Source organism: Larimichthys crocea, chromosome XVI (assembly GCF_000972845.2).
Source record: "Larimichthys crocea isolate SSNF chromosome XVI, L_crocea_2.0, whole genome shotgun sequence".
Taxonomy (NCBI): Eukaryota; Metazoa; Chordata; class Actinopteri; family Sciaenidae; genus Larimichthys; species Larimichthys crocea.
Window position 1 is genome coordinate 2798623 of NC_040026.1, and position 27087 is coordinate 2825709.

General features: G+C 43.9%; 2 protein-coding genes across 8 annotated transcripts in view; one reads left to right on the forward strand and one right to left on the reverse strand.

Annotated features, from left to right (window-relative positions):
• The window catches only part of LOC104933664 (shisa family member 6), a 62911-nt gene extending 50086 nt beyond the window's left edge, over positions 1-12825 (forward strand). For 3 of the 5 annotated variants that reach the window (XM_019259575.2, XM_019259577.2, XM_019259576.2), the window contains 5 exons: positions 3297-3359; positions 4663-4683; positions 8453-8605; positions 10863-10966; positions 11177-12825. In XM_019259575.2, the coding sequence (XP_019115120.1) occupies positions 3297-3359; positions 4663-4683; positions 8453-8605; positions 10863-10966; positions 11177-12025 (1190 nt within the window). In that variant the 3' untranslated portion in view covers positions 12026-12825. The remainder of the gene's footprint in view (positions 1-3296; positions 3360-4662; positions 4684-8452; positions 8606-10862; positions 10967-11176) is intronic. The other 2 variants (XM_019259578.2, XM_019259579.2) reach the window with 2 other exon arrangements.
• Positions 12826-20764: 7939 nt separating this feature from the next.
• dnah9 (dynein, axonemal, heavy chain 9) overlaps positions 20765-27087 on the reverse strand; it is a 155278-nt gene continuing 148955 nt past the window's right edge. Inside the window, exons 76-78 of one of the 3 annotated variants that reach the window (XM_027289342.1) lie at positions 24075-24328; positions 23845-23980; positions 20765-22172 (exon numbers count right to left, since the gene is read on the reverse strand). In XM_027289342.1, coding sequence (XP_027145143.1) covers positions 21945-22172; positions 23845-23980; positions 24075-24328 — 618 coding nt within the window. In that variant the 3' untranslated portion in view covers positions 20765-21944. Of the gene's footprint in view, positions 22173-22340; positions 22552-22952; positions 23190-23844; positions 23981-24074; positions 24329-27087 lie in introns of those variants that run through there. The other 2 variants (XM_027289343.1, XM_027289344.1) reach the window with 2 other exon arrangements.

Here is a 27087-nt window from a genome sequence, read left to right on the forward strand (position 1 = left end):
CAGAGATGTTTAATAAGTAATGACCTTCACAACTGAAAAAAATTCACAAAGTTAACATTCATCCACTGACGATCTAATTTTATGTGATCGGGGTTGTGGTATAACGGCATTTTCAGCACTTTTAGTGATCTTTTCCTTCTGCTGGAAACATAAACAGCTTCTACAACCCGGCTGTGGCTTCAGTTCATCTTGTTACACAACAGACAGTAACTAAACAGACGTATATTTATATTACAAGTCTGTTTAATATATTTCATATATTCAGGAGACTGAGATTCACTGTTAAGCAAATATGAAAAAAGAGAGAAAGGCAGTGAAGGAGCACACAGGCGACATCTATCTCCATAGCTCGAGCAAATATTGAAACCCATGATGTGAGAGCGCGGGCCTCCCTCTCCTCCTTCACTTCTGTGACAGATGTAAATGGACGTTTCAGCAGTTGGCTGTAATGCATTTTTAAACAGGCACAGCAGCAGACAGCAAATGAACGTGTCGCGACGGCAACACTCCGCGACGGGGTCTCCATCTATCGCCGCCTCCTCCTCGTACACAAATATACAAACCCACACTCACACATACACGTATAGATGCACGCACACAGCCCTGCACACTGTCGAGAATAGCCGCCATTCATCAGCTATCTCAGTACAATGGGCTCAGTAAAGGTCCCATCTTTCAACTAAAGCACTTCCACACTGCGGTGCCCAGCCGAGCACTGTACCACTGCATCACATTCCCTGTCAGCCGCAAACACTCCTGCACAGTAGGATGGATAGATGATTGGGCGAAGCTGCTGTTTATTCTCTGAATTAAAATGGCTCTGCTTTCCCCCACTGACAACACAGAAGACTGTTCCTGCTGATTAGACCACACTCATACACACAGAGAAGCCGGAGAAGAAAGACCAATGACCAGAGACGGCGGACGAGTCTGTGTGTGAATCTTTTAATGAATTTTACCGCGGCTGAGAGAGCTCAAAGGATTGCAACTTAAGAAAACACGTATCACCAGAAATACATGCAGCTGAAACACAAGCACTTCAAAAACACGTTCACTCATCATATTCAAACGTTAACAGACCAATAAAATAATGAAACACAACTTCAATACAGACGTGCTTTTGTCCACATGTTGTGCATAACAAATATGATTTTTAATATGACTGTTTAGTGCACCCATTGGGCCATAACTGAAGACTGGGACTACATCAAGGGTGGAGGGGGGACATTAGTGCATAATAGTACGGACACATTATCTCCACAAACAAGGCACACACGTTTACCTCCTATGTCGGTAAGCCTGTGTGCCTTGTCAGTAGTAGTAAGTCCCTGTTCTCAAAGTCAACTTTTGGTTTGGACATTTTCTGGGGGGCTTTAATGTCGCTGTGCATTCATCCGCTGACCGCTGATTAGTGTGTCAAACAACCAAAGCAGCAGGGCGAGGGGTGGTGCACAGGTCTTGACCAATGACAGTATCCTGACCTGTGTGGCAGCTGTTGCAGTGCATTGTAGGATTTGTAGTATGAGCGGTGGGAGTGCGATTTACCGGCGGGTCATTAATTATAGACATATGAAATTATTTCTGGCCCCTGAGTTTGACATGTCTAGGTTGTCGTTTAGCTCAGTTGGTAGAGCAGCCGCCCCATGTACAAAGGCTCAGTCCTTGCCGCGTCAGCCAAGGGTTCAAATTCGACCTGTGGCTCTTTCCCGCATGTCATTCCCCATCTCTCTCTCCACATTCCTGTCACTGTTCAAAGCTGTCTCCATCAAATAAAGGTCAAAAAAGCCAAAAAGAAAAGAAAAAAAAGCATTTGACATGTCTGGTTTAGTGTATGGAGGACAATAAAAGATGAAGACAAAGATCGCATCAGCGTCTGCTCAGTCGCTTCAGTTGTCATCAAATAACCTAAGTGTGGAACGGTCCTTGTTCATCGTACAGAAACTGAACCAACTCCATGTCAACCCTGAAAGCCTGTGTGACTGAAAGTCCTATTCTAAAGGTTTGGACCGATTTTTCACACAAACTGCACATTCTGAATGCTGGAGCTAAAAGGCTAATGTTAGCTGTGAGGCACTAATAAACACCTCGGTCTTCCTTGTTCTGATAAAGAAGGTGCAAGCTCAGGGACGTAAAGACACTTTGCTTCAAATTCTGCTCGATGCACAGCTGACAGCAGGCACAAGCTTGAGATCACACTGTAAAGAGCTAATAATACAATGTGCACTGTAAATGAATTTACTCTAGATTCTGGATCTACTTCTTTATTTATTTTTGCTGCAGCTCTGATCTGTCGTCTTCTTCATAGTGAAGGTGACTGAGGCTCTTGGGTATTGTAGTATTTAGCCTACCCTGTGTTCCAAAGTGACAAAGGTCACAACTGAAACAAACTGATGGTCATCACTGAAACATTTAGCCACTTACCAACACTTTTGTTTTTTTTTAATTGTCCAAGCAAGAAATGTAACATTTGTGCATGAGTGCAAGTTTAGATACCTGTGCAGGTGTGTTGTTGTGTGTGTTCACGTGAGTGTGTATGAGGCAGGTGTGTCTGCAAAACAAACAGTTTGAATACTCTGTTCCTCTGCGTGCTGCACATGTTGGTCGATGTGAGTTATATTAATGTGAGCTGGGGTTTTTTCTGTGTTGTCAAGGTGATAAAGAACTGTATCATTTCCTTGTGTTTTGATCGTCTGCTTGTCATTTCCTAACTTGAATCACGATGCCCGCTACAGAATGACCACATTTTAAACCCGCTTTTTTTCATGATGAATGCATAGATTAACATAGTCTCTGTCTTTACATGCAGTTTTCAAAGCATATGAAGGCCAGTGAGTTCCAGGACAGGATGTGATAAATATTGTATACAGCCCTGTTTTCTGCTTTGTTTGTTCATCCGTGAGGATTCCACTGTAGCCTCTGACTGGGATTCTGTTTGATGTAAACATGTTTCACAGGGTAACACCGAGGTTACAGCCGACTCCTCCTACTGTAGTTTCACTCATCCCACAGTCTCTCTCATCTCTCTCCATTGCCTTCATTTGAGGAAATTAAAGGGATATTTCACCCACTTAATGAAGTTAATCTGTAATTGCAGAATGGTGATGTGGCTTGTCTATGCCACATTTCTCCACATAAATGTGAAATATGTAAAGGCATCTCTCAAAATGCCGCCAAATTACAAGTTCAACATCATTTTAGTGAAATATCTCTTTAATTGTGCCCCTCACACAGACAGTCTGTTTTTGAGCTTTCCTCATGGACACTGAACAGATCTTTCATTGCTTTTGTCATTGCAGGTACCCATCAGCACAACTATAACCATGTGGCTCTAGGTAGCCCCACACGCACACCTAAGAATGGTAAGACAAACTAGCGGGAGAGGGGAGTGAAACCACAGCTCAGCTCAGTGTTTGAGATGAAGCCTGGACCTGGGCTTTAACTTGAATATAGCGCGTGACATGGATGTGTGAAAAACCTCTTGGCACGGTCCTCTTTTCAATTCGTCCCACTGTGAAACCATTCTGTTATTGAAAATGAGGCTTTTTTTTGGTTGGAGATTGAATCACAGGAGTGTCACATCCCATAGTGATGAACATTTTTCTGAGAGCGGGGATCAGGCCGCGCTTGCTCGTCCATCTCTTTCTCTTAAAGCGAATACAAGTGGCCCAGGATCAACTTAATGTTCTGTCAAGGTCATCCGGTCCTCTGGTTGACAGACCATGTAAAACCTGTGACGCTCCCTGCGTTTTTTTCCGAGAACAAAAGTTACCACCGAATTCTCACACTCCCCACGAGGTGCATCACCCTGAATCGTTTTTATTACTGATGTCACGCAGCTGTTTTTTGTTCAAATGGTTGTTGTGAGCGAGCCCAGGCTGGCCGGGGGTCACAGACTGGCAGATGTGAAGAGTGTAGGTTGCATACGGATGCAAGGTGGAATCTGGTGGGAGGAGAGAGCATAGATAAAAAACAAAGAAAGGAGGCCATACAGTGAATATTAACTGCCTTCTGTATTAATTAAATCACTCTGATCTTACCATGTGATTTATATTTTATTTGTTTCAACCACAAATATATATAAAAGAAGACCCGCTTGCTCTCGGGGACTCGGGGGCTATGTTTGAATTCTGCAGCCAGAATGCCCCCTTCTTTACGGATATAACTGACCATGTGGATCATTTCACATGGTCACACATACACACTCACACACACTGATAAGCAAAAAGCAACTGTGGAGAAATGCCTTGGAGATCCATGGAGAACATGAAAAATCCATTTCAACAACACATCTATCCCAGAGACTTTGATCACAGGGCCCCTGAAAGACTTCAAATTTCAGCACACAGTGTATTTTCTAGATAAAAACCCGCTGCCTTGACCACCCCCTCCCATACAGCCTGCGACTGAAAACAACCAAGGATATACACAGCTGCCAATCACAAGCAGAAAATGTGCATTCGTACACACAAGTGTACATCACATGCCGCAGGAAGTAAAAGCTGATTTGAATTCTTTTTTTGGGGGGGTAAGGGAGGGAGGGAAGGAGGGGACTGTAGGGTCTGTACTAGTCGTGCTGAATGTGAAGTCGCTCTTAGGTAGGTTCTGTTTTTCTTACCATCAACATGTTTCTGAAATATTTGTTTTTCACTTGGGTTTTGGTAGCTCACCGATCATTGAGGCGTGGTAAGTCATACATACATACGTTTAATTTGGTGTTAAAGCTCATTCATCACATTCCAGCACACCCTTGTGTACGCACCAACCCCCCTCCCTACTGTACGTTTGTGTCGTCTTTTCTGTCACTTAAATTAGTGTTTTTTTTTCTTCAGACCTGATTTAAGTAGCATTTGCTAAGAAGTCTGTTTGTCTGAACATGCTTTAACAAGAACATTTGTGGTTTGTCATGTCTCAGAATCCTTTGAACACATGAAAGTCAATTCATTGTTAATGTACAGGACACACGCTGATGCATTCATCTGTGTTACTCTATATTTTTCTTATTGTCAGCACAAACCAACAATGTGTTTGTCCATCTCTCAATACTATGTGACTACTACCCTGTAGTACCACTCATCTCTACTGCAGATATAAATCTTAACATAATATAACTCTTTAAAATATATAGTTTTATTTTTAAAAAAGGACTCTGTAATTTCCTAAAACAGCTGGTCACTGTAGATTTTAACAAACATTACTCAAACAGTATGAAGTAGTTAGTTGGGGCTTTTAGTCGTAGATTAATGGCATCAGGTTTGTATATATTTGCCTGGTTACATTTGAATAGCTGCTCACATATTCATCTTGTTCAGATAGTCAAATAAATCTATTACACTTACAGATGGCTGTTTCCACTCGATGGAGAACCAGCCAATCGTTGCATCAACTTTGTATTAAGGAGTAAGAATGAGGATGGGATCTTCCTACATTGCTAGCTAGCTCTAGCTAAATCCATAGAACAGTGATAGGAGGCCACAAAAATGGCAAAAGAAGTATAGATGAAATCTCTCTGAAGCTCTAAAGCTTGTTGCAGGTCAACCTAGAGATAGAACATCAAATGGTCATCTTTATTCAGCTGTTCCCAACAACTGCTAATGCAGCTAGCACCCATGTGGAAGGAAGCTGGGGTCAGCATATTTCTCTTCCTGCTGACAGACTGAGGCAAAACAACAAAATAAACCCCATCCAACAAGAAATTGGATAAATTGAACAGAGTGTCAGGTAGAATGAATGAAGCCAAATGGTAACTCAGTTTGAGTATCAGGATATTATCAGGTTATCATGAAACTACAGCACCCATGTTTATCTCAATGTAGGAACGTGTCATTGTTGGTTTTGGTCTTTACATTCAATTTGTTGGCAATAATAAAAATATAAAACATCAGCGGCTGTATCCTTGAAGCACACATGATTTGCAAAGACTATTTGAGCCAGGTCTGTGTGGTTGTACTGTCCATTGTGATGAAGCAATCAAACGTGTTTGCTATTGACGTAGCTAACAGCATGCCACAGTCTGAGTCGATTCTCCCCGTATTGATGCAGTGTGGCAGACAGTCCACTCACTGATCGTTCACTTCCTTCGAACCCCCTCCCTACAGCTCCGAGGACCCCCTGCTGTCGCCCCGGCCCTGTCACCACCCTTCCGTCCTACTCTGTCAAGCCTCCTTCTCACCCTTCTATTTTCCTTCCTCCTTTTATTTCAGTCTCCTTTTCCCCTTTTTAGATTCTCTTATCTTCATCTCTTCTCTTTCCTTTCCTTTCTCTCCATCTTGCAGCAGTTACTAAAGCCCTATTTTTATCTATCCATTGGAGGCTGGTCTGGAGCCGCACCCATGCCCGCTGCTCTGCACTGCGTGACAGACTCACGGTCCACTGGGGGGAAGGCGAGATAGAGCAGGAGCGAGAAAGAAAATGAGAGAGAAGGGAATACTGAATGGACAAGAAAGAAATAAGGAGCCAAGGAAAAGTGGGTGGCAGCATGACAGGACAGATAAGATTGACAGAGCAGGGAAGACGGTGGTGAATGGCACAGACTGCTGATGTTTGTGTGCCTGAGTGTGTGAGAAAGAGAGATAAAGAATGAGACGAGGACAAGAATAAAAGGGGGCTTTGGTCGAGTCACCCATCCCCCCCTACCACATCCTCTCACGTCTTCCCGGCATCATATCACGTCACATCAATGACAGCCAGTCCAGGCACTGCTGCCTGCCCCCCATGTCCCAGATCACATCACAGCACTGTCACGAGCAGGGTCACTCTCCAGCACACATCTGTTGTTTTGTCATTTGGTGTGTTGTCTCGTTTTTTTTCTTCTTCTTTGGACCACTGTTTCCTCCCGTCAAACCACCACGATCACCTGTCAAGTCAGTCCCGCACCACACACTCACTGAGTGCCTTATGTGACCGCCTATACTCCCCCATCACCGCCACCAGCAAGCTGGAGTTTTAGGTATGCAACCATTTCTCAAAGGCCGACACACTCAACTCATTGGCTCAGGCAGAGAAACTGTTTTCTTGAATAAGTGATGTTACACTTAAAGGCAAGAAGAAAGAAAGAGAGACCCAGTGCTTGTTGTAACTCGCCTAAAGTGCAGCAAGAACAACTGAGGCAGGACACAGGATTTAGCAATACCAAGGTCATAGTCCAAACTCCCCTCAAAAATCTTTTTGACTCGTCTTTCAAGCATTTGTTCATTTTCTGTAAATTCTATCTACCTGTTTCAAAGCTTCCACAGTGCCAGTTTGTAGTTCCTGGTGGGGATGCACTCAGTCCCTCTTTAATTTAGTTTTTGGCCTAAAAATGGTCCAATAATCAAATATTTGACTCTAGGGTTGGATTCCGATAGCCAGTTTCATTTTTGGACACAACTTCAGGCTAACAAATCTCTTACTGAGCCTTTGGTTCTCCCAAACGTTTAGGTCTCTTTTTAAAGTGTGTGCTGCGGCAGGTTATTTGAACCAGAGCTGTCAGCGATACACAAAATCTAATCCAAACTAACACGTGATTCATGCTAATAAAATGGATCTTAAAAGAATTAACATTGTTCTGTGAGGCAGTTGTAATTTAAAAACAGCCTCCCTGTGAACCACATTTTTTTCTACAATGCTGAATCCAAAATCTCAGATGATCACATGCCATGATTATCCATTCAGCTGATCAGCTCGCTAGTTTTCTGCACTTTGCCTGAGCAAAAAGAACAGGAATAGTCTAGTTTATTATTATTTCCCAACACATTAAAATTCCAAGTAGCAAAGTTCCTAAAAGAGCAAAATAAAACCTTGATAACTGTGTGATCTGTTACTATGTTGGCCGAAGATCACTTTAGAAAAACAAGCACCAGTCTAAAGTCACTTTACAAGTGAGTGGTCTGTAGTTCAACAAGCCAAACACAGCAATGAGTTTCCTGTAATGAAAAGACTGATGATTAAGTCTCATGAATTTCAGAAAACTTCATATAACATCATATATATTGCATCAGTAATAATAAGTAACTCATGAAAAACAAGTGTGACTGTAGATAAGATGAAATGCAGCTGAATCCTGGTCCTAATCCTAAAAACCTGTACGTTAGTGTCAACACACACCTGTGTCCTCAGTAGTAGCTACAGCCCTGGCAACAACACGAATTTGAAGAATATCTATACTTTGTAGTATATTAAGCCAATTTGACTTGCACAAATTGTGCGTCCACGTATCCAACCATGAAATCCTACTTCATATCAATCAGATTATTGCTGAGATTTTTGTAAGAAATATTTGTAAAACTAAAACTCCAGCCTGCCCGCTGGCTCAATCTTCTCCTCTCTGCCTCAGCAGGTGGTCTTCCATGATGGTCTGATCCTGGCTCTTTTTTTTTTTTTTGGTTGGTGGGTTGTGGGGTGGTTAGGAGAAGCCGCCTGCCCATTTTCTTCTCTTCCCTTTTCTGTGTCTGTATATGTATGTATGTGTCTCCAGAAAACAATCGGATAAGCGGCATCCTGACCTCGCAGACGGAGCCCTACGACCTGTCTTTCTCACGCTCCTTCCAGAGCCTGTCACACCTGCCGCCCTCGTATGAGGCGGCCGTCAAAGCCGACCTCAACCGATTCTCATCCCTGAAGAAACTCAGTAGGTCCAAGTTCACTGCACTAATGCGAGAGTAGGCTCCCTGCCCCAACGCCCTGCATGAAAAAAACAACCAACGACTGCATTACGTGTGCTTTCCTGACTCCTGACTGGGACTTACTGAGTGTTTCAGCTGTGAAAATCATTTGCTTGCTTACTGAAGACATCAAACAGTTAAAAAAAACAAGTATTCACACATTTTTCTTGAGATTTGCAACTCTCCATTAAGTAAATATTTCAGTGGATGGACGTAGCCTTGAATCTGAATTAGAAAATACCAATTTCTCAACTCTGATCCTTCATGAAATCAGCCCAGTCATCTCAAGAAACTATGAGTCATTGAAATTCCATGCTTCCCTTGTCTCCACTTAAAGGCTGCAGCCACTATTTCTCTTGGAGCGTATAAGTACATTAAGCGGCTTCTTATGCCTGGCCCAGCTCGGTATTGATTTAGTGGTGCTATGCTGGATTTCTGCTGCGTAATGAGGTCTCATCTCATGATATTCTCCGAGTGGAACGCAAATATTCCTTAAGGCTTGTGTAATTTCATCATGACTGCCCCACTTCACTGCTGGCTCGCAGTCAAAGTGAAGGATGACAATCTACAACTCATCCCGTCAGGGCTCACTCCACACTGGCTCCCACTCGTTGCTGCCAGGCACCATTTCAAACTAAATGGAAAAACGGGTTTGCAGGATGTGGTGCTGTTTACTGGTCCTCCATCTTATTGGGAGAAAAAAAACAAAGCATTACCGTCCTTTCACTTGAAGAATGCTCGTGAGAATTAACATAATCGCTTTTGATAAGCGGTAAAACAAAACCAAATGAATTCAGTTGTCAAAGATTGTCGCCCACAAAAGAGACACAGTGTCAAAATGGGAAGATATCCTTAGGCAGCGTCCTTCGGTCTTCGCAACTTTGTTTCTGCTTCCAAAGCAAATTATTTGTTGGAGCAAATAGCCAAAAGCATGCGTGGCTTCTTTTTTTGTTGCACAACTAGTGTGCGCACACTGATAGATCATGTTGGATTGTGCTGGAGGGAAGATAGAGCACCGTTTTCATTGTCGGGATAATAAAAGAGAAGAATGCTACTGCTTATTAATGCAAATTGGTATCAAACTGGAGAAAAGCATTTAGCTCATTGCAGCGCAGGACAGTATATATCACGAGTTATTCATTCACTCTATGGTAATATGGTTGATGAGTTTGCAATACCGTGCGCAGATCTTGAAGACTATTATGCTTGAGAAAGGAACATCTTGTTTTTATTATCTCTCATAATGAATCGATTTGCAGCAAGCACTCGTGGCTCGCTGCTGAAGGGGATTTTGGCTGGGTGTAATCTTGACAGGTGGTGCGAACACTGCTGCACCCATTATTGAAAAAGACAGGCTCGGACTCAGAGTCATCTACGAATTCTCAATACGGTGGAGAGGTCTGCTCTCCACAGTTTATTCCAACCGCATAAATGACATTATTATTATTGTTCACCTGGTCAACATTCATACTGGTGTAACAACAGACTTATAAATGTTTCCATTTTTGAATGATTCGTATTGCATTTTGTCTCTTTGTCTGATACGGTTCTTGTAAATGTGCGTCACTATGTGTGTGGTTTTGTACTCAAAGACAAGTCTTTATGCATGAGTTTGTGTTGTGTGGCATGAAGTTGGAGCTACATTCACTCCTACACTCTACTGTCTCTGGAAATGTATTCTTTTTTTTCTACATCTGCTTCTAAATGCATGTTTGTACACACGAATCAGGTTAAAACATCCACAAGGACATCAGAACACACAGCAATTCTCAATGTGAAGTCATTGTGCAATAATACAATTAGCTTTCCAGCATGTGTATATGAGGTGCCTGCGTGCTTCCCACCATATCTGTATGATATGATCGTGTTTGTTTATAGACTTTCACATGACCTTTGAAAAGTTTGCCCCCACAGACAGAACTGCCTGTAGAATCCCAGATGAAGCCTGGATGTGTGGATGTTATGTGCCTAGCATGTAATACAGTCGGACTGTGATTCCTCTGTTTCTCTCTGTTTTCTATTCCCCTCCATGAGCTTGGAAAGGTGAAACACAGATGGCTCCGCCAACACTATTCACTGCATTGTGTGCAATGTGCTCCTATCCCACTTTATCCGATTTCTCCCCTTGCATTCTAACACCTACCCGTGTTTTCTCTTGCTTTCATTCGCTGAATCTCCTCTTCACCTCTCGCTTCTCTTTTTTATCCCCCGTCTCCTCTGCAGCAGATAAAGACGTGGAAGACTACTACACTCGTAAGCGCCATCTGCCCGACCTGGCAGCGAGAGGCACTCTTCCCTTGCATGTTCTCAAAATCAGTCAAGACCAGGTGGGTATACAAGTGGTTGGTTTAAGTGTGCAGGCGTCTAAACAAGGTCATGTTTCTTGCTTTTTGTGCGTCTATGAGGCATAGCAAGTGTGCTTTCTCTTGGTCTCCACATTTGAATTAGTTAGAAGCTATAGCTGCAGTGGTGGGTGGCGAAGCCTTTTACCCCTCAGCTTGTGAATAAACTCACCTCATTCATCTTTTACTCAACAGCACCGAGAACAGCAGCAGCTCCAGAGCCAGCCCCCGCAGTCCTCCATCTCCCAGGCCCCTCCCCAGGCCCAGTCCTCTCAGCAGCAGTCTCAGCAAAGGCAGAGGCCCCGTCGCGTCCAGAGGGCCATGTCCCAGGACCGCGTCCTGTCTCCGCAGAAAGCCCCGCAGCAGGAATACAGCATGTCTTCTAATGGTATGTCGCCGTACGGAGGCAGGATCCTCTCAGACGAACAGCTCTTGTCCGCTGAACGCCTTCGATCCCAGGAACGTCTTCTTCCACAGGACCGCCATACTTCCCAAGATCGCCTGTACTCCAAAGACCGCATTTACTCCAAGGACCGACTCCTGTCGCAGGAACACCTCTACTCAAAAGATCGCCACTACTCTCAAGACCGCCTGTATTCACAAGATCGCCTGTACTCACAAGACCGCCTCCTATCCCAGGATCCTCTGCTCTCGCCGGACAAGCTGATGATGTCACTAAAGCGTGGCATGGTCAGCAGCATCTCTGGCGGGTTTCGTGGCAGCGACTTGTCAATGTCGCGCGCCATCTCGCACACAGACGTGTTCATACCAACCACGCCTCTTATGGATCGCTACAAGATGACCAAAATGCACTCCCATCCCAGTGCCTCTAACAATGGTGGCAGCGGGTCACAGGGAGCAGGAGGCACTGGGCACTCCAACACTTTAGCCATGAACCAGACAGCATCTAAGAGGCAGGCGTTTGCCTCCAGACGGACTCATACTGTGGAACAGCTCCACTACGTCCCACAACAACACCACCAGCAGCAGCAACAACAGCCACAGCACTACCGCACAGGCAGCAAGACTGAGGTGACTGTGTAATGGCAGCCGGGACTACCTGAACTGCACAGGAAGAAGCACTGCTGTGTGCCATGGGGTGGGATTGATTGAGGTACATGGGTACACTGGCCTTCTTTTAGAGTAGGATGGTGGCGATTCACTTTCTTTGACTGAGGTTCCTGCAAAGTCAGAGATTCCAGGACCAAGAACATCCACTAGCTTACTGTGAGAGACCGGAAAAACGTGCTACACTGTACACTGCATACACAAGCCCAGCTAGATCTGAAGCCAGAGAGGGTCGTGGATGACGGAGGTGTGGTATTATCCAGCTAACTTGCCTAATATTATTTCCACTGTCTTGATTACCCTACTCATCCACAGGCTACAGCCTCATTCTGTGTATGTTTTAGTGAGAAAACACTGATTGTGTCCGTTCGAACCTTTATCGGCCCCCTTTGTCCAACAAATCTATTCTGTGACCTTTTCTGGCAAATCTCAAAGGGCTTTGCATGGTTAAACACATAGACCGATTCCTCCGTGACTTCTGTTGTGCAACACAACACCACTACAGGTGATGAACAAGGATGAGCCTGTAATAACTTTATAAATATATAAATAAATGAATAAAAAACAACCATTTGTACGCCCTGTCCTACTCATAGCTCTAGAGAATCTCAATGAGAGAAATCGAAATGGATGTTATTAGCACTTCTATCTGGTGCCTCTGACAGATGTTCCATTTCTACAAACGAAGTGGTTTTGTGGGTTACAAAGCACAATCAATAAAAAAATATTCTGTTCTGTTCTTCATTTTGTTTTTGAGTTTGAATAGTGATGGCTAGTTTGTTTTGTTCTTGAAGCAATGGCAGGTTTTTTTTTTTTTTTTTTCTTCCAGTAGATGATTGTAAATAAGCTATTCTAGAAACAGTATTATGGACAAGTCTGTACTGGATGGACTTTGTATTAGACTGTCTGTTTTCAATAGATTCTTTAAAAAACAACTATAAATCATCACTGTTTCGTGAGTTCAGACTAGAAAACCCACTTAACCAAGTATTTGACAGGATAAATTAATACTATATTGTGTGTGTCTTTGCAAAACTGTTTGTAGGATGAGAAGTGAATGAATGTGTTGTTGATAACAGATATACCACTGTTCATATTTGGATGTAGACTGTGTTCCATTGACATCGGAGGAGTTGAACATCATGGAAATGGATTATAATGCTTGTTACAGTAGGGTCAAATAAACCATCCATATTTTTCTAAACATTCAACATCGTTCCCTGAGAGATGTTTCCTTTGTGTGTTTGCTTCAATTGGTACACCACATGAGCTCTACATATACAGTCAAATGTATTGAAGCCAGTCGACAACAATCTCTGCTGGCATTGTTGATTTAACTACGTTTTAAATGTGCAGTTTGTCAGATTTAGCGGGGTCTATTTACAGAATATGGCAGGAATTGAATAAAATATTCATAACTACGCTTTCAGTCCATAATCATGTGAAAATAAGCATCATAATGTTTTTGTTACCTTAGAATAAGACTTTTATATCTAAACATATGGTGTAAGTGTTTCTACAGTAGCCCAGAACAGACAAACTAAACTATGGCCAACATAGTTTCTCCTTCATGATATAGGCAGGTGAAGATGAGGTGAGGTGTTCGCAGCCTGCACCTACACTGTGTCATGACTTAGCAAAGAAACCGAAAAATGAGACTCTGACTGACAAAAGGAAAAGGTTTATTTGAGATGAGGGGAGTGTGGGGAAGGAAGGGCACTGGTCTGAGGAGGGTGATGAGTTGTTGTGAGCTGGTCCGGGGGGGGGGGGGGGAAAGGGGGGGGGGGGGGGGGGGGGGGGGGGGGGGGGGTAACAGCTGGAGGGCTTGAGGAGATGGCTGGGCTGGCAGGCAGGGAAGATCTGAACAAAAGACAAACAGGTTTAACTTCGACACTGACTGGCACAGAGCACAGGTTCTAAAGGTTTAGCTCTATAAGAAGTCTTCTTCCAACAAACCGTGTTCACATAGTGACGATCCGGCAGAGGCTCAAGGTAAGGACAAGGAATAAATGCAGACTGGGTGATGAGCTCATGGATTGAGCAGGGCAGGTGTGGAGTGGGAGGTAGGTGGATCCAGCAGAGGTGACAGAGTGCAGGGGGGGAGGGGAAGGAAAGAGACATGCAAACAGGTAGAGACAGAACAGAAACAAACAGTACAGACAAACACCACACCAAAACTGTCACGACGCTGGCCTCGTGACTACAACCTAAACACTGGTCCTTAAATGTTCACGTTTACCTTAAAATATGTTTTGTGACATCTAAAATGCTTGACTAAATGCAGACTGGTCTCTAACATGCTTACAGTACTTGGAGAAATGTGGCGTTTGAAAAGCTTGGGCATGGCCATGGAGTCTGCACTGTTGATTTGCTTTATAGGAAGTGTAGTGTTTTTTGGAGCTTGACTAAAAATCAGGATAACTGGACCTCTGCTTCTTTAATTTTGACTAGTCTCTTTCAATCAGTCTCTTGTTAAATCTGCCTAAATTTATGGAAATGTAACACTAAATCTCTCGACTATTCAACCTTTAAGATTTTAGCAGTGTGAGATTGCAACTGTGCTTCCTGCTCTGCCACAGAACATAGAAATAGTTTGTTTAAAGCAGTTTGAACAAGCGACCAATGTAGTCATTTTTCTAGTGGGGATAGCTGCTAAGATTAAATTCAATTTCTTCTTTATAACCTCCAGTTAACAAGCTTGCGGCGTGTCGACATCCTTTTTGTCCCTGCCCACTGAGGTGTAACGCAGCCAATGAGATTATTTCTGCCTCCGGAGCGGCTCTGCCTCAGACAAATGTTTGTATAATCACAACTCCAATGCAAACTTTAAAAGGTCTGAGGTGAAGCACACCTGAAGTGATAGCCAGATCTACATCTTTAACAGACGGTGTCACCATGATGAGTGGCACCAGCAGTGGCCGGGGCGTTACTTCAGTTTGACATCTGAATTAATCTGACTTTAATTCTGGTCAGTGCAATTTCAGACCTTTTTTAAATTCATGGCGGTCCATGGGTGCAAATTACAATTCTCACAGCAAACAGCGGCGCCTGGAATTGCACTCCTCCACAAACACAAAAGGAAAGAAAAAACTGGACAGGAAAAAAATCAGAATAAGTTTGAGTTTCCAATTTACACTGATCCTCTAGCCCATCAGCATTTAAATGAAAATATGAATCTGCAATCAAAAAGAATCTATGGCTGGGAGAGCAGCTGAAGCGTGAGAGGTAAGATGACTACGATAGCCTGAGACAAGTACGGCAGCTCAAGCGGAGGGAGGAGGCGGAAACTGGCCAAGAACAAGACTCTCCATAAAATAATCAGCAGCTTTCAAACCATCTCTCCACATCTCTCATGCTACACGTTTCTTCAACTTCAATGTATTTCATTACCCGTCTATTCCACTTTAAAGCAAACACGACCCGGCTGCAAAGGGCTTATTTTTTTGTTGGTTAAATATTTAGCTCGCTCTCTCTGAACTTCTCCATTTGTCCCGTGCTTCTGCAGTCCCGGCGGTGCTGTAGGTGAACTCTACACTCTACTTTCAATTCTGATCATCAGAAAGTTTTACAGTGACATTCAGAGGATGTAGCTTTGACCAAAAAAAAGAGACTTATTGTATTTATTATATTTCACTTCTAGTCTGCAAACTCAAGGATGAAAAAGGTTACACTCTGATATAATAGAGGGAGACAACAGAAGTAAAGGATTTATGCTGTTGCTGTTTTTCACACTAACTGAAATTGAAGCTGTAGACACCTCACAAAAGGTCAAGAGAACACAACAGTGTCCCGACCCCCGCCAAAAGCTCCACTGCCTCGAGCAGACTTCCAGTAGACTGCGTCGTTTAGTTCAACTGCCTCCTGTTGGAGTGCATCGTTTCTTCTGTCTCTTGAAGGATTTCAAGTGCTTGCCACTTTCCAATCTTGTCATTTTTTCCTCCTCAGCCACTTCTTTCTGCTGCACTTCAGAGCGGCTGGCAGTAAAACTCCATCGTTTTAGTGCAGCGTACACACACGTCGAGTAGCACACACAGGAGAAGTAGATACAGAAACTGAACAGTGCAGGATGGCGTCAGATACAATGCCAGGAGAAGGAAAATGCTCATGTCCCATTTAAAAAGAATAGAGCATCACTTAGTGACGCACTGTGATCAGTGGGTGTTCACACTGAGCTGCTGGGTCAGACTAAAGTTAGCTCACTTCAGGGGGCGTCGGGGCCAACGGGAGTACAAAAACAAACCATAAAGTCAATCTAACAAACCTCACAATATGATGAAAATGGTTACTGTGCTCTCCATAAAAATGGGAGATTAATGCTAAGCATGTAACCCTCTGTACTGTGAATGCACTTGTAATGTTCTGCTCTAGTTCTGAAATAGAAATATCCATTTTGTTTTTCTGGGGTGGTCAAAGTTCTCTTTCTGCAGCCCTGAGGAGTGTCTGCAGGTCCTTAAACTTTAAATTGCCTCAAAAAGGTAAGACAGACTGTGACCTGAGAGGCCAAACCCAGGACAAAAAGTCCTCAACTGTAACTAAACTACTCAAACTATAAAAGTGAAGGTCCCCCCAATCCCAAGTGCAAATGATGTCCTTCCAAGTTCTGCAGCTTCCGAGTTGATGTGGACTCCATATCTCTGGATGACTGTGGAGGTATCTCCTGCTGCTGATTCGACTTTAAACAACTTGATAGAGTTTTCCACTGCGCCTTGTGTCTCATTAGGACTGTGCACTATATGAAAAAGTAGTCTGCTCCTCAGCAGCACTTTTCTTTCTAAAAGCATCTCACTAAAGCTGCCTACATCACATTTCTTCTCAAACAGACCTCCCGTTCGTCAGAGAACTCGTCGGTGAGCCACCGGTAAATACTGCGCTCTGCCTTCAGCACTTTGCACCTTCTGAATGAAGTTAACTTCAAAAGGACGCTGAAAGCGGAAAGTCTCTTGTGCAAACTAAATCTTGATCTCAGTGAGGTTTCCTGATTAAATAAAGGTTACATAGCTAGAGAAGCAACTTTTCAGCTGGCAGCGACCAAAAATATCAGATCAGACGAGTACCAAATGTGGAATCAACCAAGCAAGAACAAGAAGAAGAGTGTCTGTGATTAGTTCAGGTGGAGCGCCGAGGGAGATGACCTCACATATGCTGTGCTAACCCAAAAAATCATTACAGAGAAGTATTTCTCTCCAAAAACAAGGACTGGGGATAATCAACACCTCTTATACAGACGAATAAGACAGCATGTTCTTAAAAGCAGATCAGTCTTTTCCTGACCCTCGTTAAATATCTAACATCTAATGACAGTCTGACTTTGATTGCAGAATTTCTTATTTCATTTTTCATATTTCAAACTTCAAAATCAGACAATGATCTGTGACGCAAATGATACAAGCTGCAGCCACGCTAGTCACATAAATTTCAGAGTGTGTTAGTGCACAAGTGCCAGCTTGACTGTGGATGGAGATAATCATTGCCATTATGAGTCACAGTAAGCTCCTAACATGCACACAGTAGGTGCTGTTGCTGTGACTACTTTCTGCCTGACTGCTCCAAACGTGCCCCAAATCATCGTCCTCTCCCTGCTTATCTCCCCACATGCAGGGACCCAACCCCAGTTATTTGTGATAATCCACAGATTGTAGGCAGCTAACAGACATTTGTTTTACGACAGATGCCAGATTTAGATAAACATTTAATTAGCAACTCATCAGCTCTGTCAAAGCCAATTACCCCGGTCTCTGGCACTAGCCAAAAAACAGGCTCCTCTCGCAGTTGGTCTGCACAGCAGCCGACTTTGCTGGCTGCGGAGGGACGCGTGGAGCCAAAGGCGGCGCCGAGCCGAGGCCCCCATACTGCACCAAGATGGGCGAGAGGCTAATCCGGCCATTCTGCCGACTCTCGGCCCGAGCGGTAAGGAGAAAGATTTAGATAGAATTACAGGCCGAGACAACATTGTGCTATTTATCAGCACTTTACACTCCTGTTGTGAAAATTATTGCTAGCGAGGTGTCTTGGCAGCGCTTTCGGTTGTCACGACAGCACATTTTCTCAGCGCTCAGAAGGAGTGTGATTCGAATTCTGGGAGGCGCGATGGACACACTGTTTGGCTGACAAGTGATCTCCGGGCAGAAACGGCACAGAACTGACGGCTTAGCTGAGGATTAAAAAAAAAAAAAAAAATCTGAAAGTGACTGAAAGTAGTGATAGCAATCTGCCTTCCACCAAATGACCACAGCATAATGAGGCTGGCCTCCTGTCAGAGGATCGCGGTGGGTTCATCTGTATGAAGAAGATGTGAGGAATGGCATGGTGGACAGCCTGCGTGGTCAGAGAACAAAGGTGGTGTCATCTTAGTTATTGTTGAGCTGCACAATCGCATTAGAACTCTGCATGCTTACATATTATACACACCATGGCATCTCTATAGCGTTCACATTAGAGGCTTCTCTGCACTGACCTGTAACCTAGCAACCGACTGACGTCTCACACAAGCGGATGATTAAAGGTACCTTCTTTTCCATTCTGAGCATGAACCCTTTGATAGATCCCCCCTCTCTGACTCCGGCATTCTCTCTTCACTGGCATGTCGAGAATGCTCATATTACATAAAAATATGAAATATGAATCTCCACACTGTTTTTTAGCCTTTTTGAGGCTGGAGGGTCTGGAGCTGCCGCAGTCTGCAAAGCCCCCGTCATTAACCGCTCTGGAGAGCTGTTATGCATCTGGCTTTATGTGTCACGCCACGACAGCAGAAGTGCTGCGGAAGGGGTGGGCTGAGAGGACTGTGGGGTCCAAAGAGGAGCCTGGAAGGCGGTGTCATTTTTTTTAGCCTTTGCAAAACCAAAACGACAGATTTGTAAACAGAAGATTCCTCAGCTCTGATGTAAATGTTAGCATGCTGTAATAACTGGCTACAGTAGTGACCTAGAGTTCATTTCCAGGAGCCTCTCTGAAGACGTCCACGTGATGCACGTGTTCACCTCTGGATGAACTGGAAGAACTTTGTGATGTCTTGATTTTTCATCTAGCACAATCATGAGGTCAGAGTTTGAATCTGTCCAACCCATAATGACATAATACCTGAAAATGTTGAGCATCGCCGTTGTTGAGTATGAAGATAGCTAATCATTTGCTCCACAAGCATCCAAACTACCTTACACTACATTTCCACGTCCACATTCTGACAGGACATTAATGCAAAATCCAAACAGTGTGAAAAAATATCTCATTGGACTGAAAGAACATTTGTCCAACAGTCTATTAATGCCCGTTGCTCAGAGTTCTGTACTGTCCGCATCTTGGTGAGGTCAAATGTGAAAGTGACACGATAGCTATATATCTAAAAAATAAATATGTTTAAGACTTTCAAAATAAAGCTTGCTGAGAAACATTTCAGGAACCGGTAACAGTTTGGTTTAGGGAAACATGGCGGTCATAAACAGCCTATTAAGAGCAAATCCCCACTGACTTACAACCATGGACCGACAGTCACTGAACAACTGCAGTGAGAGTGTAGCTCCTGAGCCATGAGCATTTGTTTTTGGGATAATGGGCTGTCGGACAAATGGGCTTTTGGTCCAATGGGACATCTTTGGAACTATTGGGTTCTCAGAATAACTGGCAATCGGAACAACAATGGCGTGACACCTAACTATCTACACAAGAAACACAATACTGAGGCTGCTCTTCTCCATGCCTTACACATGGATCATCAGCTGGTGAGGATCCCTGGGATGTATCACTTTAGACTTCCTCCCACGTATGTAGCTGTCAAGTGCATATAGAAGAACTCTCTTACTGGGTTCTTGTTTAAAACTTGTCACCTGGAACATTAAACTCGGCTGCAGAAGGAGCTTTCACGCAGCTCTCGGAGTTGGGCAATTAGTTGATACTAGCTACCGACAGCTGATCTGTTGGAGCTAAATCTGTTGCTGACAGTCATTATCTCAGGCAACAAAGTCGACGGTTGTCAGGAACGAGGAGCCGGCTACAAATTCTGAGCAGTAAATCTGCCTCTGCTATCACTGCAAACTGCGTGCGCCGTGTGGGAAGAGCGCCACGCAGAGAGCTGTAACTAAGGGAGTAGTTTAGCAGAGAGTCAATTGGACGAGTTAGTAACACAGCGCTGCTGCAGGTCAAACTACTTCTCCACACTGCAGGTGCATGGGGCGCTGTGCATGCGTGCACAGTAGAATCCATTTTCTGTAATGCCACCTGAAGGTATAATTTGGGGGTTGTACATAAATTGCCTCACCCCGCATCATTGTGTTCTCCCCTCGTCCACTCCTCCTCCCCCTCCTCCTCACACCTCTCTGTCTCTGAGTGCATTGTTAAGGCTCTCCAATAACCAGATAAAGGAGACGCCGGGGAACCTGGGCTGAGAGAGCAAGAGAACGAGGAAGAAAGAGGGAGGGATTTATAGAGCTGTAATATGTGTGTGTGTGTGTGCGTGTGCATCTACTGTACATGCTGTTGAGGGATATCTCTGTGAGGCTCCACACTTTCTGCTCTGGAGAGGGGTTACTTAATCTCCAAACGGGGAGGAGGGAGGAAGAAAGGAGTGAAGTAGAAGGAGGAGGCGGGAGAGGTAGAAAGAGTTGGTCTAAAGGCTTGGAAGAGAAGAAGCAGGACTGTGAGACTGGAGAGTGGAGATAGGGGAATGGCTGCTTATTGGCACTAAAGTGAGATTCATTGTGGAGTATGTGAAAATAAAACCAAACGCACAATCTGGAAGGACAAGATAAAGAATCTTTATTCTGGAAGTTTTCTAGAAGAAAGTGGAAATGAATGCAAAGTTCCATATAAAAAAATACAGACTGTATATGATGACTTGATTATGTCATTAGAGGATGTGTGCATGGTGTAGGTAGTTTTCAGCTAAAATGTGTGAAATCACCCAATAGTTTAATTTATTCTGTGATATTCCCCAACCAGCTTCAGCTCTACAACACCTCCTCATGAAGTGACTCACAGATACATGATATGACTAGAATTCATCCTCAAACACACACACTTATAGAACTTATAGTACTCATGGTCATTTTAACTTGGACACCCGGAGGCTCAGAAAGCTGCAGCTAAAGACAATTCAGGAGACGTGCAACAGTGAAAAAAGAAAAAGTGAAAAAGTGAACTGGTACTTTGTGTCTTTGGATTTCACTCTCGATATGATGTGTCACTTCCTGTGTGTGGGTGAAGAGTGCTTTCCCGCCACTCGATGTGACACCAGACATTCATTTGGGCGAAAGCTGCAAGACTCAGATGTGTTTTTATAAAGGAGTGAGATGTAAAGTGAAGTATGCAACTGTTGCCTCAGTGCACTTACAGCACATGGCACAGAGACTCTCCATGGACCACAAGGCATGCTGATCAGCTAACATATGCAAACTAGTTTTGATGTTCATATGACTGTTCATGAAGAGTACAGTATGTCATATTGTGGAGAGCAGTTGGCTTGATTATTACACATATTCCTTTCATAATCGTTCATATTTGAAAATGTTTGGCTCTGATTTGTCTTACATGTTTCTACACTAATTATCTTACAGTACAAGAATGCCTTTAGCCGTGGAGTCCACGAGCAGGAAAGCAGAAACACGTCTCCTCATGCTAAAAGTAGACATGAGTCATAAAGTTAGTAAACTGACTCGTCTAACATCCGCTGACATTTGCTAACAGTAGCCATCATAAGCTGCTGGTCATACCAGACCAGGTAAGATGCTGCAGCAGAAGCTTTGAGAGCACTCAACTGAGCATGACGTGCTTCATTTCTCCTGAACTAACCTGTCAGTCTGTGGGAGGATGACTGCGTTCTTTCTTCTTTCAAATATCACACTCTGAATCTGACCTTTGACCCTGTTGGCACCGTAATGCCACACTAAAGCACAAACTCCTGCTAGATCTGCAGAAGCAGCGCCACTCCAGCTAAAGTCCACTTGGAGGGATTCTCTTTGGTCTTCAGGTTGAAGGTCCACACATACGTGGGTCCCCTCTGTCGGGTCTTGTAGACGGGACACTGGTACACATTCCTGTTCTCCTGCTTGTCCACAGGAATGGCTCTGATGAAGATGACCGGCATGGTTGGCGTGAGCTCCTTCAGCCGGGCGTCTACGATCATGCCAGTCTGAAAGACAATTGTGGCAAGAAGAGGGAGGGAGGGAGGGAGGGAGGGAGGTGTGGGGGGATGACAAGCCAGTCAACCACAGACAGAAACATTTCACAGAGTGGAGGCAAGTTATAAATTAGTTTGGAGGTGCAGCGAAAAAACTTCAGACACTGTCCAGACGCTGTACTCGCACCGAGGCTGCATTTAATAAAGTTCTACTGTCGGAGAGAGAGAGAGAGAGAGAGAAAAAGATATTCCACTAATCTCAGCTGGAACAAGCTGCTTTAAACTTCCAGTTTGCAGAGCGCTGTGTATGGTGGTACCCTTGGAAAGTGGTGAAAGTCAGCAGAGTGGAAGTGGAGCTGCCCTGCCTTCGAATAAACACTCTCCAAACACCCTGAAACAGAGTGGTCTGTCTCATTAATTAATCCTCCTACACTTAGCGCCTGACAAACAGACGTTTCTCCGTGCGTGCGCGGTGACTTTCAGGAATGAATGTAAATCCTGGTGACTTTGGAAAGCTCCGAGGACGAAGCCCTAATTGCATCTGCATTAGCTGTAAAACTTTAAAGAGGCGTTAAACACCAATAACTACGTCTGTTGGAGTAAATACAAGCGATGGTATGTTAAGGCAGGCCGTGTGGGCTCATTCATTCATTATCATTAGTTTAATGACACTGTGTATACGCTGTTACTACGGTAACACACATCTATATTTATTGAAGAGTCTCCAAACATATTGAGAGAATAAAACATGTCCATCACATAAACACACTTCCTGTGTCTGCTGTCTATATTTTTATCATGTCTATTCAGCACACACACAGACTGTTTATCATATACACTATCTGACTGGCTTTGATGTCTGATACACCTGTGAATAAAATGTATGCTTCATTAATATAGATGAGCACGTTTATCATATATCTTTGACTTTTATTGCTGCACAGAGCCGTGTCCAGATGGAGCGCTGCTTTCTCTTCCATTCATTCTCTGCTTCTCACAGCCAGTGACTCACAACTGGCCTTGGGGGGGCTGAGGGGAGGACACAAAAAAGGGAGGAGGAGGTAGAGGAGGACAGTGGAGGAGGAGAGTGGAGGAGTTGTGAGGAGAAGCTACCCGTACCGTCTGTCCGCCTGTCTATCCGCCTGCATCTCTGACTTTAATGAAGAAGAAAAAAAAAAGGAACCTCCTCTAAAGGGCGATCTAAGTGTTCAAGTGCACACTCTGCACATTCCCTAATTAAGAAGTCTACAGGGATGCTCCTTGAAAGCTGGGCGCATACACACTAGCTGTATGTATGTAGATAGATAGAGCCCTGGGAAGCTGAGTAATGCACTGCGCTGTGAGAGCTGAACGCACGCAGGATGCTAAGCAGAACATTGAGCCACAGAGGGAGGGGGCAAAATATCCAAGTTACTTTAGTTTAAAGACGCATTCTGAGGTCCACTCACCTCATGTTCACGTGTTAGTCTGTCATCCATCACTGGGAGTCGTGTGTGAAGGAATATTTCTGTATAAGGTGCTTGTGACTTATTATTCAATTATTTGAATTGGAGTTGTACTTTTACACTGTTATATGATTTGAAATCCATGTGTTGCTCTGCACCACTGAGCTCACAGTTGGAGGATCACTCAGGATCTTCTCTTTGTAAACTCTGTGACAGTCAGATCAATGAATGGCTCGTACCTGTGTGTCCCAGCGTGCACCCTCCATGTACAGCCCGTGTACGTAGGCCCCTTCACGAGGTGGCACGCTGAAGTCCTCGCGATTCTTCTTGGTGACGTCACACTGCAGACACATGCGGTCCAGAGGCCACTCATTCCTGGCACAGAGACACACACAGATTTACTTTATGTCGCACCAAATGCTTCATATCAGATTCAAACACCTCATGTCCAAATGCACGGCAGACCTACCGTCGAGCCATAGCCTGCATGATGGCTGTGAGGAAGGACTGCGGGTTGAAGAAGCCAGCCAGCCACACTACAGAGGGTAAGACGAAGTCCGCTGACCAGGCTTCCAGCTCCTTGATCCTGGCCAGCAGGTCAGTGAACCACAGGGCCAGGCCAGATATGGACGGGTACGCCCGCTTGGTCCAACCATCCGGCACCATGTCCAGGAAGACAGCATTCTGAAGGTTCTCCATGTCGCTGGTCATAGTTAGCTCTCCCTAAAGGGTGGAGGTCACAGGTAAAGAGAATGTTTCATGTCCAACTGAAATCATCCAGTTGCAGTTTATTTCCATCATCAGAATGATTTTATAAACGATTGTTAATATTTTGTATTATTGCTGAAAGGAAGAAAAAATCAGTGCTGCCCCTTTAAATGTCAAATGTGGGATTTAGGGACACCTTGTGACTGTGAAACGTGCGAAAAACACAAAGACTAAAGCAAATGTTGAGTTTGTCCATCTTGGGTTACTGTAGTACATAGTGGACTCTGTGACCTGCAGCGTCTGATATTAAAGGTGAATTCTAAGGTAACACAAACATAACCATTCTTATTTTCAGGTGATTATACACCAGTGGAAACATACATATAAATATTAGTTTTCATTTCTGTCATATTCTGTAAATCTGACACACCGGTCCTTTAGGCCGTGGTCACACCAGAAAAAGGCACAGTGAATTTCTTCCACGTGTCCTTGTGAAATATGGACATATAGTAGTATTACTAAGTTCATGAACTTCTGTAGCTGGTGTAGTAACTGTTCACATGCAGGATAGATGGGCTAAGCTACGTTAGCTACTTCTCTCTTGGAAGGTCGACTTATGTCGAGATAATGTTTGTGTTTGGATGAGATGCTTTGGTGAAAGTTAAGATAAGGCAGTACTGGGGTGGTTTACCTTGCCGGGTGGTTACCTTTGAGTGTTTTTGGCTTTTTATGAATAGAACGATAAATATACAGAAATGAAAACAAACAGTGACAGTGTGATGTATGAATGTGGCTCTTGCTGTGTTAAAAAACAACCCATCAGACAACAGTCAAATCTTTTGATTTGTCGATGCCTTTGAAAGTCCCAAAAAAGCTGCCATATGTTTGTGTTGAGCTGGTTTTGTTACTCCACAGGTGTAGAGGTGTGTTGAATTGTAGTCACCGGAGCCTGACTGAGCTTGGTCATGTCAGCAAGAACACTATTGTGCTGGTTGCTAATTGAATGTACTGCTACCTCCCAAGGACAGAGTTCGGACTTGGCGTGCTCTGTAATAAGAGGCCTCATGTTTGTAGATAAGAAGAATACATTAGCTAAAAAGCTTATGTGGGTTGCGGTTCAAAGTCTGTGGCTTTTTTTTTTTTTTTTTTGTGTTGTGTCACGGCTGCTGTCCGACTATAAAATAATATTTCACCCTCTTGGGAAGTTATATTTGGCTCAAAGGAGACCACATGGCATGTAATTGAAAGATCTCTTTGCTGTAGCAGAATCACAACATGCAATTTCATGTCAGATGGACGTAAACTTTATTACTGCTGCAATTCGAATTTCCCAGTGTTTGCCACACTTTGATGAACAGGCTGCTTGTGGATATTAGAAAAATCTGTTGTATAATTTGTTTTTTATCCTCATTTTGATCATCTGGATAATAGCTATTTTAATTAGGACAACTGTTCTCAGTGACAGACTCTTAGCTGTGAAATTTTATCACAGAAAGGGTTCGACGTGTCACTTCCTGTTTGTCTCGGCAGCTAAACGCTGGAGGTGACACCTCCCAGTCACATAAGGTGTTGAACGGTAACAAGCCCTCAGAAGCTATCGATGCATACACAAAGATGAAGAGAGGCCAGATAAGGAAACATGCTGTAAGATAGCCAAGAGAAGAGTAATGAGACAGAAAACAGTGGTGTCCTTCACCCACTGATACTGGAGCAGATGTATTGCAGATGTACAGATACCCATATGTGACAGCCATAACAATTCTTTATAAGGGTGATAAGGTGCTGTAAGATTGATCTACATCTGTGCGTTTACCGTGAACCTTTCACCTTCCCAACACCCAGCCAGCCACAGCACGGTCTGACACATCATGGCACTATGAAGCTGCACCATCTCACCAAGGCTAACATTCTGAGAGTTCCTATTTATTTCACTATAAAGACGAAATATGATTCCATTTGCTGGTACAATAGTCTACATGGCTTTTAAATCACTGAGCCGATTTATTGAGGCTTGTAGTGTCGGAAGATCGAAGCCTCATAACTCCTGACAAACGCTTTTACACATTTTTTTCCCTTCCGTCTTTCTCTTTTTCGTTTGTTGTTAACATGACTCAGTCAGGCTTGACACACACGGCGCAGACGTCTCATTTCTTTCTGTAAGTCAGATCTCTGAGTCATTCTGAGGACTGGGCTTCTGACAAACAACACAGTAAAGGTTTGGGTTATGCAGGAATACTAATGCAGCAGCACGTCACTGTCAACAGCAGCCGAGCCGACGTGGTGGTGTGAATCATAGGTGTAGACCATAGTTGAGGGTTTTGTGGTGGATTTTGATGAATGGTCCACTTGTTTTACATATAAGGTGTTTAGCTCTTTCTTGCTGGGTTAGTGGGTCCCAGGATGGGATCTGTGCGACACCTCAGGGTGATTTAGGTGATCCCAGGGAGTCCCTAACCAAAGAGAAATATGTCCCATACAGACAGGATTAACATTACAGGGGGACGTGAGGAATGAAATAGTCACTGTGCTCCTCTGTAATTTAATTGTTCCGGATAGCATTTTAACCAACGTGAAATTATGTGATATGGTCTGTAATAGACATGGACATTCAGCAGGACAAAGCCTGAAGCCTCCAGGGGGGGGACACGGGTGAGGCAGAGATGCTGCGTGAGGTGAATTAGAGTCAAAAATCCTGCTCCTTCTCAAAGTCATAACTCAAATCCGAACACACAGGCACGAAACGCATATTGATATCATTCAGTGCGAGGATATCA